This window comes from Heterodontus francisci, chromosome 46 (genome assembly GCF_036365525.1).
Source record: "Heterodontus francisci isolate sHetFra1 chromosome 46, sHetFra1.hap1, whole genome shotgun sequence".
Taxonomy (NCBI): domain Eukaryota; kingdom Metazoa; phylum Chordata; class Chondrichthyes; order Heterodontiformes; family Heterodontidae; genus Heterodontus; species Heterodontus francisci.
Window position 1 is genome coordinate 13,335,603 of NC_090416.1, and position 17,661 is coordinate 13,353,263.

At 50.4% G+C, this 17,661-nt stretch overlaps 1 protein-coding gene across 2 annotated transcripts in view; it reads left to right on the top strand.

The window, feature by feature from the left end:
• Positions 1-9,818: 9,818 nt before the first annotated feature.
• LOC137356843 (transcription factor 12-like) overlaps positions 9,819-17,661 on the top strand; it is a 96,944-nt gene continuing 89,101 nt past the window's right edge. The window contains exon 1 of one of the 2 annotated variants that reach the window (XM_068022676.1): positions 9,819-10,072. In XM_068022676.1, coding sequence (XP_067878777.1) covers positions 10,004-10,072 — 69 coding nt within the window. In that variant the 5' untranslated portion in view covers positions 9,819-10,003. The remainder of the gene's footprint in view (positions 10,073-17,661) is intronic. The other variant, XM_068022677.1, reaches the window with a different exon arrangement.

Sequence of the window (17,661 nt, forward strand, 5' to 3'; positions counted from 1 at the left end):
GAGGGAGTGCTACACTGTCAGAGGTTCAGTACTGAGGGAGCGCCACACTGTTGGAGGGTCAGTACTGAGGGAGTGCCGCTCTGTCAGAGGGTCAGTACTGAGGGAGTGCCACACTGTCTGGGGGGTCAGTACTGAGGGAGTGCCGCACTGTCGGAGGGTCAGTACTGAGGGAGTGCCACACTGTCGGAGGGTCAGTACTGAGGGAGTGCCACACTGTTGGAGGGTCAGTACTGAGGGAGTGCCACACTGTCGGAGGGTCAGTACTGAGGGAGTGCCACACTGTCGGAGGGTCAGTACTGAGGGAGCGCTGCACTGTTGGAGGGTCAGTACTGAGGGAGCGCTGCACTGTCGGAGGGTCAGTACTGAGGGAGCGCCGCACTGTCGGAGGGTCAGTACTGAGGGAGTGCCGCACTGTCGGAGGGTCAGTACTGAGGGAGTGCCGCACTGTCGGAGGGTCAGTACTGAGGGAGCGCCGCACTGTCGGAGGGTCAGTACTGAGGGAGTGCCGCACTGTCGGAGGGTCAGTACTGAGGGAGTGCTGCACTGTCGGAGGGTCAGTACTGAGGGAGTGCCGCACTGTCAGAGGGTCAGTACTGAGGGAGCGCCGCACTGTCGGAGGTTCAGTACTGAGGGAGCGCCGCACTGTCGGAGGGTCAGTACTGAGGGAGCGCCACACTGTCAGAGGGTCAGTACTGAGGGAGCGCCGCACTGTCGGAGGGTCAGTACTGAGGGAGCGCCGCACTGTCGGAGGGTCAGTACTGAGGGAGCGCCGCATTGTCGGAGGGTCAGTACTGAGGGAGTGCCGCACTGTCGGAGGGTCAGTACTGAGGGAGTGCCATACTGTCGGAGGGTCAGTACTGAGGGAGTGCTGCACTGTCAGAGGGTCAGTACTGAGGGAGTGCCGCACTGTCGGAGGGTCAGTACTGAGGGAGTGCCATACTGTCGGAGGGTCAGTACTGAGGGAGCGCCGCACTGTCAGAGGGTCAGTACTGAGGGAGTGCCGCACTGTCGGAGGATCAGTACTGAGGGAGTGCCATACTGTCGGAGGGTCAGTACTGAGGGAGTGCTGCACTGTCGGAGGGTCAGTACTGAGGGAGTGCCGCACTGTCGGAGGGTCAGTACCGAGGGAGTGCCGCACTGTCGGAGGGTCAGTACTGAGGGAGCGCCGCACTGTCAGAGGGTCAGTACTGAGGGAGTGCCGCACTGTCAGAGGGTCAGTACTGAGGGAGTGCCGCACTGTCAGAGGGTCAGTACTGAGGGAGTGCCGCACTGTTGGAGGGTCAGTACTGAGGAAGTGCTGCACTGGTGCAGGTGCCATCTTTCACATGACACACTAACTCGAGGCCCCGTCTGCCCCTCTGGGGTGGATGTAAAAGATCCCACAGCCGCTATTGGAAGAAGAGCCGGGGGGGCGGGGGGAGTTCTCCCCGGTGTCCTGGGGCCTGATATTTATCCCTCAACCCTACATCAGTAATGCAGTAGATTGTACATGCTTACTATCTGTTTGCTGCTTGGGGGAATCTTGCTGTGTATAGATTGCCTGCCACATTCACTGCAACAGTGCGGCACTCCCTCAGCACTGACACTGGGAATGTGGGCCTGGATTACGGGCTGAAGTCTCCGGACTGGGTCTCAACCCCATGACCTCCTGACTCGGGACAGAGCGAGTGACCTACTTGCAGTGGATGGAATTTCAAACAGAGGATGGGAAAGGAACTTGCTTACATGCACAGTTGGATTCACTCCCAGGGTTAGCAGCTGAGTCAGAAGCTACATCAGCACTGAAGATTAATCTGGACAGGTGGATGAAGGAGAAGTGTTGAAGTGAGCAGGGAGGGTCGATGTGGTTGGGACTATTTACTCATACGGAGGGTAAACGCTGACGGGGTCTGGTTGGGCCTGAATGGCCTGTTACGCCTTTTGCCGATTGTCTCCCACGTGCACAGCTGTGGCTCAGCGGGTGAGCTCGCTTGCTCCCGAGGCAGCAGTGCGTGGGTTCAAGAAATACCCACCCTGGAGACTCGAGTATTGAGATCTAAGCTGACGCCAGCACTGAGTGAGCGCTGCATGGTCGGAGGTGCCATCTTTCGGATGAGGCGTCAAACCGAGATCCCGTCTGCCCTCGCGGTTGGACGTAAAAGATTCCGCGGCCACTATTTTGAAGAGGAACAGGGCCCGGGGTGGGGGAGTGGGGCAGGAGGGGAGATTCCCCTCCCCCACCCCGTGTCCCCGAGTCCAATATTTATCCCTCAACCAACATCACTGAAAGCCGATTAGCCGGGTCATTGGGTCATTATCACGTCGCTGTTTGTGGGAGCTTGCTGTGCGCAGATTAGCTGCCGCGTTTCCAACATTACAACAGTGACGACACCGCAGGTTTTGCGAGGTGCTTTGGGATGCGCCGAGACGCTGCAGAATCGCACGTCTTAAAGATTCCTCGTCGAGGGAGGGCTGACTGACAGGTTCAAATGGAACTGAGCACTGCGAGGCCAGGGTTTTAACTCGGGGCCCCTCGAGGTGTACAACTGGGCGTTAAAGGGGAGGGGAATGTTAAAGATGGTGCCTCTCTTGCTGCTTTGCCAGTCTGCTTACATTATTCTGGAGTCATTTGATCCCTTGCTGCTGTGCAGTAAACAAACTGAAAAAGTCTCCTCTGACGCCTTTCTTCCAGCACCAGCCCCCGAGCACCCACCCCCCCCTCCCCCTCCCCCTCCCGTCCTTCCTTTACAAGCCATTTTTTAACCTCCTGACCCCGGTTTTTTTTTCCCTCTTGCACAGGGCGGCTGAGAAGCAGCCAGTCGCGACGGGATTTAGTCGGGGCCCGTTTCCCTTTTGTGCCACGGTGATGTCAGGACGGTTAAAAGACCTCGCTGATGTCGACAAACACAACGGCGCGGCGGAAAACAGTAACAGATGGCTAATATTGTTACACTGCGTCATGCTCCCGGCCCCTCCCCCTCCCTCCCCCCCCCCCCCCCCTCCTCCCCACCCCCTCCCCGCCAATGCCGAGAGCATTCACGTCCAATTAAGACGTTAAGCAGAGTTAACTGCGTGTTGCCTGTGGCACACACTCTACAACAGCTCGAAGATCTGTGTCTCTGCTCAGTGTTAGAGCTGAGGGCCAGCCACGCAGTTTCCTTCATTTATCACTGACAATATTCCAACATTGCAACCGAGACTTCCACTTGGAAAGTACATCACTGCCTGTGAAGATCATTCGGGCGTCCTGAGGTCATAGAAATGCAAGCTTTGCTTTTCTGGAACTTTCTTCCCCCAAAAAGCTGTTGAGGCTGGAGGGCGGCTCAGTTGAAAATATCAAAACTGAGACTGATAGATTTTTGTTAGGTTAAGTGTGTTAAGGGTTACGGAACAAAGGCGGTAATGGAGTTATCATGATTAGATTGAATGTCGGAACAGGCGCGAGGGGCTGAATGGCCTCCTCCTGTTCCTGTGAGTTATCAGGGTCATGAATTCTTGTTGGCCTCCTCCTGTCCACAGGGTTGGGATATGATTTCAGGTACAGCACGGGGGTTAGATACAGAGTAAAGCTCCCTCTACACTGTCCCCCATCAAACACTCCCAGGACAGGTACAGCACGGGGGTTAGATACAGAGTAAAGCTCCCTCTACAGTGTCCCATCAAACACTCCCAGGACAGGTACAGTACGGGGTTAGATACAGAGTAAAGCTCCCTCTACACTGGCATCAGGTGGCAGGACCGTATCTCCAACACAGAAGTCCTCGAGGCGGCCAACGTCCCCAGCTTATACACCCTACTGAGTCAGCGGCGCTTGAGATGGCTTGGCCATGTGAGCCGCATGGAAGATGGCAGGATCCCCAAGGACACATTGTACAGCGAGCTCGCCACTGGTATCAGACCCACCGGCCGTCCATGTCTCCGCTTTAAAGATGTCTGCAAACGCGACATGAAGTCCTGTGACATTGATCACAAGTCGTGGGAGTCAGTTGCCAGCGTTCGCCAGAGCTGGCGGGCAGCCATAAAGGCGGGGCTAAATTGTGGCGAGTCGAAGAGACTTAAGCAGTTGGCAGGAAAAAAGACAGAGGCGCAAGGGGAGAGCCAACTGTGCAACAGCCCCGACAAACAAATTTCTCTGCAGCACCTGTGGAAGAGCCTGTCACTCCAGAATTGGCCTTTATAGCCACTCCAGGCGCTGCTTCACAAACCACTGACCACCTCCAGGCGCTTACCCATTGTCTCTCGAGATAAGGAGGCCAAAGAAGACACTGTCCCCATCAAACACTCCCAGGACAGGTACAGCACGGGGTTAGATACAGAGCAAATCTCCCTCTACACTGTCCCCATCAAACACTCCCCAGGACAGGTACAGCACGGGGTTAGATACAGAGCAAATCTCCCTCTACACTGTCCTCATCAAACACTCCGAGAACAGATAGAGCACAGGGGTAAGCTCCATTTTCCGGCAGCCAGTCAGTCCTTTAATCCTCCTCCTGTCTCCCCACTCTGCCTCTGAGGTGACCCCCGAGGTGTTAATGGTTCTGCTAACACCCAATCCAGCAGCCAAAAGGAAGATTGAGGCTCTTCTCTCTAGCACCATTCGCCTTTGAAGAATCTGACCTTATAAAAGCAGACTGCAGGAAACACACGTCAGCAATCTGCTTTTAGATATTAGCTATTGGTTTGTCGGAAACAAGTGATTTATTTTGTGGGTAAGTCGTTAAAGTAGGCGAAGACTGAGATGGGACCATTGGAACCAATCCAAACCGACTCCTCTGGCACACCGAAGGGGCTTTCACTATCACATTTGTTTATTCTGTTTTATTTTCTGTAAGATTACCCTGCAAAGGCAGGCTCTGTATCCCACCAGCAGAATAGTAGTCCTACTGAAAACTGGGCTCAAGATTCTGCCACTGGGACAATCACACTATGTACAAGATGCACTGCAGCAACTTGCTGAGGATTCTTCGGCAGCACCTCCCAAACTCTCGACCTCCACTGCCCAGACGGACGAGGGCAACATGTGGGTGGGAACATGACTACCTCCAAGTATCACCCCGTCTCCCCCCACCCTGTCAAGACACACTGCATCCCAACTTGGACATATATCACCGCTGGTTGAAGGAGCCTTGGTGCGTTGCTGCAGTGCATCTTGTAGATGGTACACACTGCTGCCACTGTGTGTCGGTGGTGGAGGGAGTGAATGTTTGTGGATGGGGTGTCAATCAAGCGGGCTGCTTTGTCCGGGGTGGTGCCGAGCTTCTTGAGTTTTGTTGGAGCTGGACCCATCCAGGCAAGTGGAGAGTATTCCATCACACTCCTGACTTGTGCCTTGTAGATGGTGGACAGGCTTTGAGGAGTTAGGTCCAATTAATATTCTGGTCGATAGTGGGGGATTCAGTGATGGTAATGCCGTTGAATGTCAAGGGGAGATGGTTAGATTCTCTCTTGTTGGAGCTGGTCATTGCCTGGCACTTGTGCGGCGTGAATGTTACTTGCCACTTATCAGCCCAAGCCTGAGATGTTTGCTAACAGCACTGTGGGTGTACCTACCCCACACGGACTGCAGCGGCTCACCACCACCTTCTCAAGGGCACTTAGGGATGGGCAACAAATGCTGGCCTGGCCAGCGACACTCACTTCCCATGAATGAATAAAGAAGTGTGGGGTAAAAGTGTTCAGCTACTAAAACCAGGCCCCTCTACCACCTTAACCATTCCACCAACTGGTCTATTCACATTAATAAGATTGAGACTTGCATTTCTATAGCACCTTTCACCTCAGGACGTTCCAAAGCACTTTACAGCCAATGGAGCACTTTTTGAAGTGTAGTCACATTTGTAACGTAGGAAAAGCAGCAGCCAATTCACACACAGCAAGATCCCACAAGCAGCAATGTCATAATGATCAGATCAGCTGTTTCTGCGATGTTGGCTTTGGGATAAGTATTGTCCAGGGCATCTCCCTCTGCTCCTCTACGAAATTGCGGCCCTGGGCGGGCAGACGGGGCCTCCGTTTAAGGTCTCATTCAAAAGACAGCATGTGCAACAGTGCAGCGCTCCCCCAGTACTGGCTCTGGCAGTGTCGTCCTGAAATATGAGCTCAAGCATCTGGAGTGTCTTGAACCCACGACATTCTGATTCTGAGAGGGAAGATGGATACAAACAGACCATAACTAGTGCAGAGCCAGTTCTAGCTTACAAAAATGTTCCCTAGTCATTCTGGCAGTTAAGCAGTGCCCTGCTCCCACCCTACACACACACACACACACACAAATAAAACCTACTTATCTCAAGTGACACAGCTCTGCCTTGATCAGTCAACTGCAACTAAAGCAATTTTGAACTCTATTTGTTGTCACTCCTCATTAAGATGTCTATGGGAGACGGAGGAAGTTAGGAAGTCACATGCTTCAGAGGATGTGATGGGGGGGGGGGGGGGGGGGGGGGTCAGAACACTGAAAAGACACTAACTGGCTTTCACTCCATTTTGGTGCCAGTTCAGTCTTCACACTTTTGGATGGGAATTTGGATGGTGGGGGTGGCTGGGAGAAACTGATGGAACCAAACCCCAGTGAGAGTCGGAATCTTTCGGGGAGAAGGAATGGGAGGGAACTCTGGACAGTAAACTAAAGCTCCCCGTTACCCTGCTCACGGGTCAGTGTTGTGCTGTCTCTGGGCCTTTCCCCCAGAACTGACCAACATAGCCGAGCCTCCCCCATGTGAAAGCCACGTCAACGATTTTTTATTCGTTCATGGGGATGTGGGCGTTGCTGGCATTTATTGCCCATCCCTAATTACCCCTTGAGAAGGTGGTGGTGAGCTGCCTTCTTGAACCGCTGCAGTCCATGTGGCGCAGGTACACCCACAGTGCTGTTAGGATTTTGACCCAGCGCCAGTGAAGGATCGGCCGATATGGTTCCAAGTCAGAATGGTGTGTGACTTGGAGGGGAACTTGCAGGTGGTGGTGTTCCCAAGCGTCTGCTGCCCTTGTCCTTCTAGTTGGTAGAGGTCGCGAGTTTGGAAGGTGCTGTCTAAGGAGCCTTGGTGCGTTGCTGCAGTGCATCGTGTAGACGGTACACACTGCTGCCACTGTGCGTCGGTGATGGAGGGAGTCAATGTTGAAAATGGTGGATGGGGTGTCAATCAAGCGGGCTGCTTTGTCCTGTATGATGTCGAGCTTCTTGAGTGTTGTTGGAGTTGCACCCATCCAGGCAAGTGGAGAGTGTTCCATCACACTCCTGACTTGTGCCTTGTCGATGGTGGACAGGCTTTGGGGAGTCAGGAGGTGAGTTACTCTCCGCAGGATTCCCAGCTTCTGACTTGCTCTTGTAGCCACGGTATTTATATGGCTACTCCAGTTCAGTTTCTGGTTAATGGTAACCCCCAGGATGTTGATAGTGGGGGATTCAGCGATGGTAATGCCATTGAATGTCAAGGGGAGATGGTTAGATTCTCTCTTGTTGGAGATGGTCATTGCCTGGCACTTGTGTGGCATGGATGTCACTTGCCACTTAACAGCCCAAGCCTGGATATTGTCCCGGTCTTGCTGCATTTCTACACGGACTGCTTCAGTATCTGAGGAGTTGCAAATGGTGCTGAACATTGTGCAATCATCAGCGAACATCCCCACTTCCGACCTTATGATGGAGGGAAGGTCATTGATGAAACAGTTGAAGATGGTTGGGCCTCGGACACTACCCTGAGGGCATAACAGCCGAATCTGACCCTCACTTCCCTTCTCCTCAGTGCCTCTGGGAGCAGGACAGCTCAGGTGAAGGGTAGTGATTCGCGATAAGAGACTTGTGAACAAAATACCCCTACACAGAGGAAACACCTTGGCGGGAGAGGACAGGAGAACATTGGTGGAAACTTCTACACAAAAGGATGGAATCATAGACACCTACAGCACAGAAGGAGGCCATTCGGCCCATCGTGCCTGTGCTGGCTCTTTGAAAGAGCTATCCAATTAGTCCCACTTTCCCCCACAGCCCTGCAAATTTTACCCCTTCCAGTATTTATCCAATTCCCCTTTTTGAAAGTTACTATTGAATCTGCTTCCACCCCCCTTTCAGGCAGCGCGTTCCAGATCACAACAACTCACTGCGTTAAAAAAAAAATTCTCCTCATCTTCCCCCTCTGGTTCTTTTACCAATTATCTTAAATTAAGTGGTTAAAAAAAAAAGCAAAAATGCAGAAATTTTCAGCCATAAGTAAATAGTTGACGATGTTTTAGGGACGGTTTGCCTTGCCAGCGGTTGGACTGAAACGTTTGGTGGGGTCAGGACATCACTCCCAGTTTCTTCCCCTGACCCCTCACTGGGGACCTGTCCCAGTTGGACAGGCTACCCTCCAATAGCCTTTGCTTTGACTATTCTATATGTGAGAAAGAAGAGGCGGTGAGGTTTGAAACATATTGCATGGCCACTATTAGGATCCCCTCTTCACCAACCCCAATCCGTGTCCAACCTCTGCAGATAGGGAGTCCCTCAGTAATAGGGGCATAGTAACAGGAGCATATATCTCTCCCAATATCTCTCTCCCCCATATATGCCTCCCCCTATATAACGCTCTCTCATATCTCCCTGTCCCATGTTTCTCTGCCTCTCCCATATCTCCCCCTTCTCCCTGTACTGAACTTCGCCCCCCCACCCCGCCTGCGTGGTTCTGGGTTTAAATCTGTGTTCAGTCGGTCTCAATCGTGCCACTTCAGGGGCATCAGCTCCACCTTCAACCAAGGAGGGGAGAATTGTGCAGCAGAGATCCCCATCAGTGACTGCAAACAGCCCACTGCTATGCTGTGGCGCTCCCACTCCATCCCGTCACCCCAGCTAGAGGGAGTGTCTGTGTGTGTTTATGGACAGCGGTGAGGGGAGCAATGAGCAGGCTGTGATGGCATGGGATGTTATCTTAAGGAACGCTATATCAGCACAAGTAACTGTTAGCCGTAGCTCGGTGGGTCACTCTCTTGCCTCAGAGTCTCATAGGTCATAGGTTCGTGGCCCCTACACCAGAAACTTGAGCACAAAATCCAGGCTGACATTCCCAGTGCCAGTACTGAGAGAGTGCTGCATTGTCGGAGGGGCCGCCTTTCAGATAAGTTAAACCTCGTCTGCCCTACTTCGAAGAAGGGCGGGCGGGTGGGGGAGGGGGCGCGGGTGGGGGAAGAGTTCTCCCTGGGGCCCAAGATTTATCCCTCAACCGACATCTCTCAAATCTCATCGGCCCATTGATGTCTGTGGGAGCTTGCTGTGCGCCAAGCGACTGCCACATTACGACGGTGACTGCACTTCAAAAGCATTTCATCGTCGAGCGTTTCGGGACGTCCTGAAGTTGTGATGCCCCCCATGGTTGAATATCAAGTCCACTCTCACTCCCAAGGCTTGCCCACGAAGGATGGTCACTTGGGAGGGGGGAAGCCGCCACCTGTGGAACGGAATCCTAGCATGGGTCAGAGTGAATGGGCGATATTGTGTGTGTGTGTGTGTGTGTGTGCGGACTGGGAGGCTGAGAGTGAAACAGACTCTTTAAGGGGCAATTGCTTGTAACTTTAATACAACCTTCATCTTATCTGAATTTGGATCTCTACCATATGTTCTATCGTTCCTTCTACCCCACCTCACCTCCAAAAAAAATCCTGGTCCCTTAATCTCACAGTTTGCTTGCTGTCTTGAGAGTTTTCCCTTTAACTTTCTCTTGCTTAAGAGTAACAAATCAATTTGTCTCTCTCTCTCTCTCTCTCTCTCTTCTAACTGGTTCAGTCCATTCTCTTTTTCTCTCCACTTGATCCTGTGCCAAGTAAATGTGCTCTCCCCTTTCACTAAGAGAGGAATGGCTTGCTCCTCATCTGCATGTGGCTCCCGGTGAGGGCCATGTGGTGAGAGGGACTTTGTAGTACTGGTATGAGCTTGAAGACCAGGCAAGTGTTTTTCAATCTCTCTCTCGGTCTCCACTTTTATCTGAGGGGAATAATAAAACCTGGAGGCTTCAGCTGCATTTGATCCTTCGGCAGAACTTTTCCAGCAATTATGTACTGTGCCTATCCAGTATCCGGGGTAGGAAATAACCCTCTGATGTACTTCTACAATGGCAAGACTGTAAGTATTAAAGAGACTTATTTCGTTTGTTGGCTTTTGTGTTGCCGAGTCTTTGTGTGTGTGTGTGCAGTGGGTTCAACAAGTTGCTCCTTCTACTCAATCTTAAATTGCGTCCTGCAAAAGTCAGGAAACTTTATGTTGCTTTTAGTATATGTGTTTTATTTTTTATAAAAAAGTTTTCCTGCAACGACTCCGCTTTTGTGTTTTTGAAAACACACACAATCTTTCTTTTTCATTCCGGGTTTCCTGTTTCAGTCGTTTCGGAGCTGTTGCTGAAAGGGCTTTTACTTTCTCTGCGGTTAGGGTTGGAAAAATTCTGCGACTCGATTATTTATATATATTTATATATATATATATATATATATATATATATTTGTTTTCTTTTAAAGAAAGACGCAAATTAACCATTTCGGTGCATTTTCAAAAGGAGGGGAGAGTGAGGTCAAAGCAAACAACAGAAAGGGAAGCTTTTGGAAAATGTTTCGTTTTGTTCGTGGTCTCTTTCCAAAAGTTTTGTTTTTGAGGAAAGTTTTTGTCCCCTCCTTTCTCAGTATGGGAGGGGGGGGGGAAGTTAGGGTAGAGGATTTGGAGATTTCGCTCCCCTTTATAATCCCCCCCCCCCTTTTAAATTATGAAACAAAAGAACTAAAGGAGAGACAAAGAGAGAAAGGAAGATAAAGTTGTGTTTTTCAAGTGAGGGGAGGGGGTGGGGTGTGTTGTGAGTTAGAAACTGGATTCTGGCTTTTAAAGACCTTCTCTTGGTTCTGGTTCCTTGTCATCTCCCCTCACTCCTTTTGGAGATGAGGGGGTGGAGATTAAAAAGGGACCAATTGAAGGAGGATATTCCTTGTTTTTGGGATAAACGCACACAATTTACTTCAGTTTGGAAGGTTTTAAGAAATCTACTGAGGGTTAGGAGTGTATCTGCTTGACAGATGCCTCTAACCCCTCTCTCTCTCTCTCTCTCTCTCCACCACCCCTGCTCCCCTCCATTGCTCCCCATCCTAAGCATCATACTCTTTAACCATGCTAACGGTACCATTCTAACCAGACTGCAATATAGAAGAGGCAAGTTGCTCTAAGTTCTTGGAGTTTGTAGGCTCCCAGATGTTGCTCACCAGCCACCATCAACATAGCCCACAACCTGCGACCATGCCCCCCCCCCCCCACCTCGCTGGAAAGTTTTGATGTGCCACACCAACCCAACATCTGGCCAGCTGTCCAATAACGTCCTCCCTTTCTCCTCTCCCCCCCCCCCCCCTTAATTTATTTTACGGTCCTCCCAGATTTACGAAGCTATCCGGAGTTAAATCCCACCCACCCTCGCCCTGGTTTGTTTGTCTGTGAGTCTCTGCACTCCAGATTGATTGCTGGGTCTTTGAAGTTCCCCGAGATGGGACGTGAACTGGGTCTGAATGAATCCCTCCTCTTCTGGGATGTGCCAGTCGCCAGGGTAATTTTTTGAGAGCGGATAATTCTGCATTTTTTTTTTTGGCGTAAATTTGGCGGTGGTTTGTTTGACACGGCGTGCTGATTTGCTGCAGCTAATTGCTTCCTTTGCCCCCCAAACCCTCACCAAGAGCACTGGGCACCAGAGCCCCAACCCAATTGCATGGGTTGTACTGTTGGAACCGCAACAGCCAATCTGCGCACAGCAAGCTCCCACAAACAGCAACGTGATGATGACCCAGATCATCAGTTTTCAGGTGATGTTGGTTGAGGGATAAATTTTTGTCCCAGGAAGAGGTTTCCCCCCCCCCCCCCCCCCAACCCCCACTCTTCAAATAGTGGCTGTGGGATCTTTCATCTTCATTTCAGTGACAACTCCAACAGTGCTGGCGGTGCCAGCCTAGGTTTTGTGCCCAAGTCTCTGGAGTGGCGCTTGAACTCATGACCTTCTAACTCCGAGGTGAAAGAGCGACCCACAGCTGACACAACTGTTGCTCGTCCCTCCGACCTGACGCCCACCCGAACGCGCCTACCTCTACACAGCCCCAGTTAATTCTGTGGGATTGCCCCGGGTCTACTTTCAGTACCATACCTAGTGAGCCACTGGGACAGCTAATCGAAGCCGGTATTGACGCCTGACTCAAGTGGAGTCAATCGCATCACCAGGTCAAGAGTGTGACTGGTATCCATGTGCCGATTGTAGTTCTCCTTTTAGACCGGAGAAGGTTAAGAGGAGATTTAATCGGGGCGTTCAAAATCATGAGAAGTTATGGAGTAAATAAGGAGAAACTGTTTCCAGTGGCAGGAGGGTCAGTAACCAGAGGGACACAGATTGAAGATAATTGGTAAATGAACCAGAGGGGGGAGAGGAGGAGAATTTTTTTTTAACGCAGTGAGTTGTTGTGATCTGGAACGCGCTGCCTGAAAGGGCGGTGGAAGCAGATTCAATAGTAACTTTCAAATGGATAAATACTGGAAGGGGAAAAATTTGCAGGGTTTCTAATGGCTTTAGTTGGTAAACACATCAGATGTGGGACTGGGTCATTATAGATGAGGGATGTCTCAGGTCAGATGCCTGCCGGGGACTGGTGGAGGTGGGAAGGGTGTGGGGCTGATTTCCTTGATTTCATCTGTGACCATGATTGGCCTCGGGACCTTGGGCTAGAAAAGGAAGAATTTGAGGGATTCCACCACTGGTCAGTTGTTGGGTGAAGGGATTGACAATGGGGGTAGATGGTGTTTAGATACAGATCAACCGTGATCTAGTTGAATGGCGGAACAGGCTTGAGGGGCTGAATGGCCTCCTCCTGTTCTTCTGATAAGTGGCTCCCTTTTTTCAGATGTCAGTTGTGGAAAATGTCTCCGACGGGAATGTTGTTCCGCCAGGGTGCACTCCTCGTCTCGTCAGACTGGACTGTGATGCCTCCGCTGTCGGAAAGCCCATTGGCTCTGCTTGTCCTGGGCTCACACCGAGGGGTGAGGCACCTGATAAAACAGCAGAGGCTCATCATCTTGGCGGGGGAGAGGGAAGTGAGAGACCCAGGGGTAAACGACGCAGAATATAAGTGCAACCTGCTTTTGCCCCTTGCCGAGTGATCTGGATGATTCCCCCCCCCCCCCCCCCCCCAGGCTTGAAGGTTTTGTGTGATCTTTCTGCAGATGTTCAATGATGGAAAACAGGTGCGCGTGTTGGAGAGGTGGGGGAACCTCCTCCTGTAGCCTTTGAAGGCTGGCAAACATCTTGAAATTAAAAACATCACCCGGTGAAGCCAACTTGCGTTTTCTCTATTCGAACCGAGATGTTAATTCTCCTAGTTTTGTTTTCACCCTCACCACCACCCCTCTGCTGACACCCCCCTCTTCTCCTGAATATCTTCTGGGCTATGTTCCCACCTCCTCTGGTGGATCGCCCAAGTGGCTGTTATGTGCATGGGTTATTCGACTACAGGGTGCATTTCAGTGGACCTTTTGCTTGGCAAGGGGCTGACCTACTGACGCGCAGCGCTTCCCTCTGGGCTGAGGTGAGCAGTGCATCCGGTTGGGGAACTGTGGGCGTTTTATTTATGAAGGAATGGATATAGATCCCATTCACCCTAGCAGGAGGACACCAGGAGTAGAGCGTGGTGGCTGCTTTCTTGAGAGCCATCCAGAACGTATTCCGCTGCCCCACTCTCTTTCTGTAGCCCTGTACCTTCACTTATTTTTCCAGTCCGCCTTTAAAAGGCGCAGCGGTCTCTGCCTCAACCGCTCGCTGTAGCAACTCTCTCTGTTCTTACATCAAAGGCGCTACATAAATGCAAGTTGTTGTTAACCACCCCACCTCCCCTACCAGAGTGAGGAAAGATTGCCGAAAGTCTGAAATGACACCAGAGGGCTGTGAGGAAAGAACAGGGGTGGGGTGGGGCGAACTGGATAGCTCTTTCGAAGAGTGGGCACAGCCGCGATAGGCTGAATGGCCTCCTCCTGTGCTGTAGGATTCTCTGGTTCCGTGCCATGTGCTCGCTTGACCTCACAACCTTAATAGCCAGCGTAGAGCAGAGACTTTCAATCCGCCTGGGCTGCAGTCGCACTGACCCGCTGCACAGTTGGACTCCAGTTCCACCCAAACACTTGACGTGACCATCCTGAGCTAGCCCGATCGATCTTAGACCTCACGATTTGAACATAACGGGCACTCGGGCTAGCAACGACTGCCACTTAGTGCATGACAGAATAGATTGGGGGGGCGGGGGGCTAAATTTACAATTTCTGTCGGAGGTGCAAGACCGATCTTCGGGATTAACCGACTGTTACGTGAAACGCGCATTGAAATTGGTGAACGCGAAATCCGGGTGGTTTAAATAACGAGGACTGACCTGCATCTTCCCAGGCGTGGTGGCAAGCCAATTGACAATCTCTCCCAAGCTGTCAGGAGTCCTGAATGTAAAATGTTGGCAGTGGGACACACGGGGTTGGCACAGATTAATAAACTTAATAACAAACTCCGGTGTTGCCACCTCCTGTTTGGAAAAGGCTGAGGGTTTGATGCGAGGGATAGCTGTTGCCGCACCCCGCCCCTCAGTCTTCAGGGGTGAAACTGGACAATGACAGTCAAGTGGCCATTCGACTGTGAAAGCCAGCACGCCCGAGACCCAACATGCCTGTGCCACGCACGCAGGTAAACATACTTCACGCAGTTATTTAACAAACATCTCCCACCGTTCATGACCAAGGAAGTAAACAAACCACAGCGGTCAAAAACAAAGCGTGTGCACGGCTCTTCTTTGTCTCCCTTGCCATTTTCCCCGCCCGGTGCGCAGAAAGGTTAAAAGTTCACATGCTGTGCGAATTTAAGAGGTCAGACAACCGACGACTGAGCCTATTGTTTCCTTTAACTGCAAATCCAAAGTGCAAGCCCCACCTGGGTGTGACCCGTTGCTAAACGTTTTGGGGCAACGTTGAAGAAAGCTTGGCCAAAAAAATGGCCAAGGACGGAGCTGGGAAAGAGCCGAGTTTTTCCAAAAAAAAGAAATGCGTTAAGCAGCGTATTGCCGACCTGGCGATTTGTTTTGGTGATGCTGTTGGCTGCACCAGACTCTGACAGTAGCACTGAAATTATCTTAACTCCATGCACTTCGGACAAATCCTGTTGCCATTTTAATCTGCAATAGGCTGAGGTTCTGGATTGGAATTGGCTGCTGGGTAGCTGTACCCCAGTGTGGGTTGGCAGCCTTTGGGAAAAGGGGAAGTCATCTACTCTGAGCCAGTCATAAGATTTCTGTAAGGTTTCGCTGCCTTGGTGGGGCTTGGCAGTGGATTAGAATACATTTTCTGTGCTGCATGTCACATGAATAAATAATTGAGACCAGGTTTTGTGGTTGGACCTGGAACTTGTATTGGAACAAATGTGCTTGGATAAAATAAAATTCTTCCAATGGGAGTGAATCGGAAGGGGTTTGATCCATTGGTATTGTGTACAGTGGGAGTGAATCGGAAGGGGTTTGATCCATTGGTATTGTGTACACTGGGAGTGAATAGGAAGGGGTTTGATCCATTGGGATTGTGTACAGTGGGAGTGAATAAGAAGGGGTTTGATCCATTGGTATTGTGTACACTGGGAGTGAATAGGAAGGGGTTTGATCCATTGCGATTGTGTACAATGGGAGTGAATGGGAAAGGGTTTGATCCATTGGGATTGTGTACAGTGGGAGTGAAGGGGAAGGGGTTTGATCCATTGGGATTGTGTACAGTGGGAGTGAATAAGAAGGGGTTTGATCCATTGGTATTGTGTACACTGGGAGTGAATAAGAAGGGGTTTGATCCATTGGTATTGTGTATAATGGGAGTGAATAAGAAGGGGTTTGATCCATTGGGATTGTGTACACTGGGAGTGAATAAGAAGGGGTTTGATCCATTGGGATTGTGTACACTGGGAGTGAATAGGAAGGGGTTTGATCCATTGGGATTGTGTACAATGGGAGTGAACGGGAAGGGGTTTGATCCATTGGGATTGTGTATAATGGGAGTGAATGGGAAGAGGTTTGATCCATTGGTATTGTGTATAATGGGAGTGAATAAGAAGGGGTTTGATCCATTGGGATTGTGTACAATGGGAGTGAATGGGAAGAGGTTTGATCCATTGCGATTGTGTACAATGGGAGTGAATGGGGAAGGGGTTTGATCCATTGGGATTGTGTACAATGGGAGTGAATGGGAAGGGGTTTGATCCATTGGGATTGTGTACAGTGGGAGTGAATAAGAAGGGGTTTGATCCATTGGGATTGTGTACACTGGGAGTGAATAAGAAGGGGTTTGATCCATTGGGATTGTGTACACTGGGAGTGAATAAGAAGGGGTTTGATCCATTGGGATTGTGTACACTGGGAGTGAATAAGAAGGGGTTTGATCCATTGGGATTGTGTACAATGGGAGTGAATGGGAAGGGGTTTGATCCATTGGGATTGTGTACAGTGGGAGTGAATGGGAAGGGGTTTGATCCATTGGGATTGTGTACAGTGGGAGTGAATGGGAAGGGGTTTGATCCATTGGGATTGTGTACACTGGGAGTGAATAAGAAGGGGTTTGATCCATTGGGATTGTGTACACTGGGAGTGAATAAGAAGGGGTTTGATCCATTGGTATTGTGTACACTGGGAGTGAATAAGAAGGGGTTTGATCCATTGGTATTGTGTATAATGGGAGTGAATGGGAAGGGGTTTGATCCATTGGGATTGTGTACAGTGGGAGTGAATAAGAAGGGGTTTGATCCATTGGGATTGTGTACAGTGGGAGTGAATAAGAAGGGGTTTGATCCATTGGTATTGTGTACACTGGGAGTGAATAAGAAGGGGTTTGATCCATTGGTATTGTGTACACTGGGAGTGAATAAGAAGGGGTTTGATCCATTGGTATTGTGTACACTGGGAGTGAATAAGAAGGGGTTTGATCCATTGGTATTGTGTATAATGGGAGTGAATGGGAAGGGGTTTGATCCATTGGGATTGTGTACAGTGGGAGTGAATAAGAAGGGGTTTGACCCATTGGTATTGTGTATAATGGGAGTGAATGGGAAGGGGTTTGATCCATTGGTATTGTGTACACTGGGAGTGAATAAGAAGGGGTTTGATCCATTGGTATTGTGTACACTGGGAGTGAATAAGAAGGGGTTTGATCCATTGGTATTGTGTATAATGGGAGTGAATGGGCAGGGGTTTGATCCATTGGGATTGTGTACAGTGGGAGTGAATAAGAAGGGATTTGATCCATTGGTATTGTGTATAATGGGAGTGAATGGGAAGGGATTTGATCCATTGGTATTGTGTATAATGGGAGTGAATAAGAAGGGGTTTGATCCATTGGTATTGTGTATAATGGGAGTGAATGGGCAGGGGTTTGATCCATTGGTATTGTGTCCAGTGGGAATGAATAGGAAGGGATTTGATCCATTGGTATTGTGTATAATGGGAGTGAATGGGAAGGGGTTTGATCCATTGGTATTGTGTATAATGGGAGTGAATTGGAATGGGTTTGATCCATTGGTATTGTGTATAATGGGAGTGAATAAGAAGGGGTTTGATCCATTGGTATTGTGTACACTGGGAGTGAATAAGAAGGGGTTTGATCCATTGGTATTGTGTACAGTGGGAGTGAATAGGAAGGGA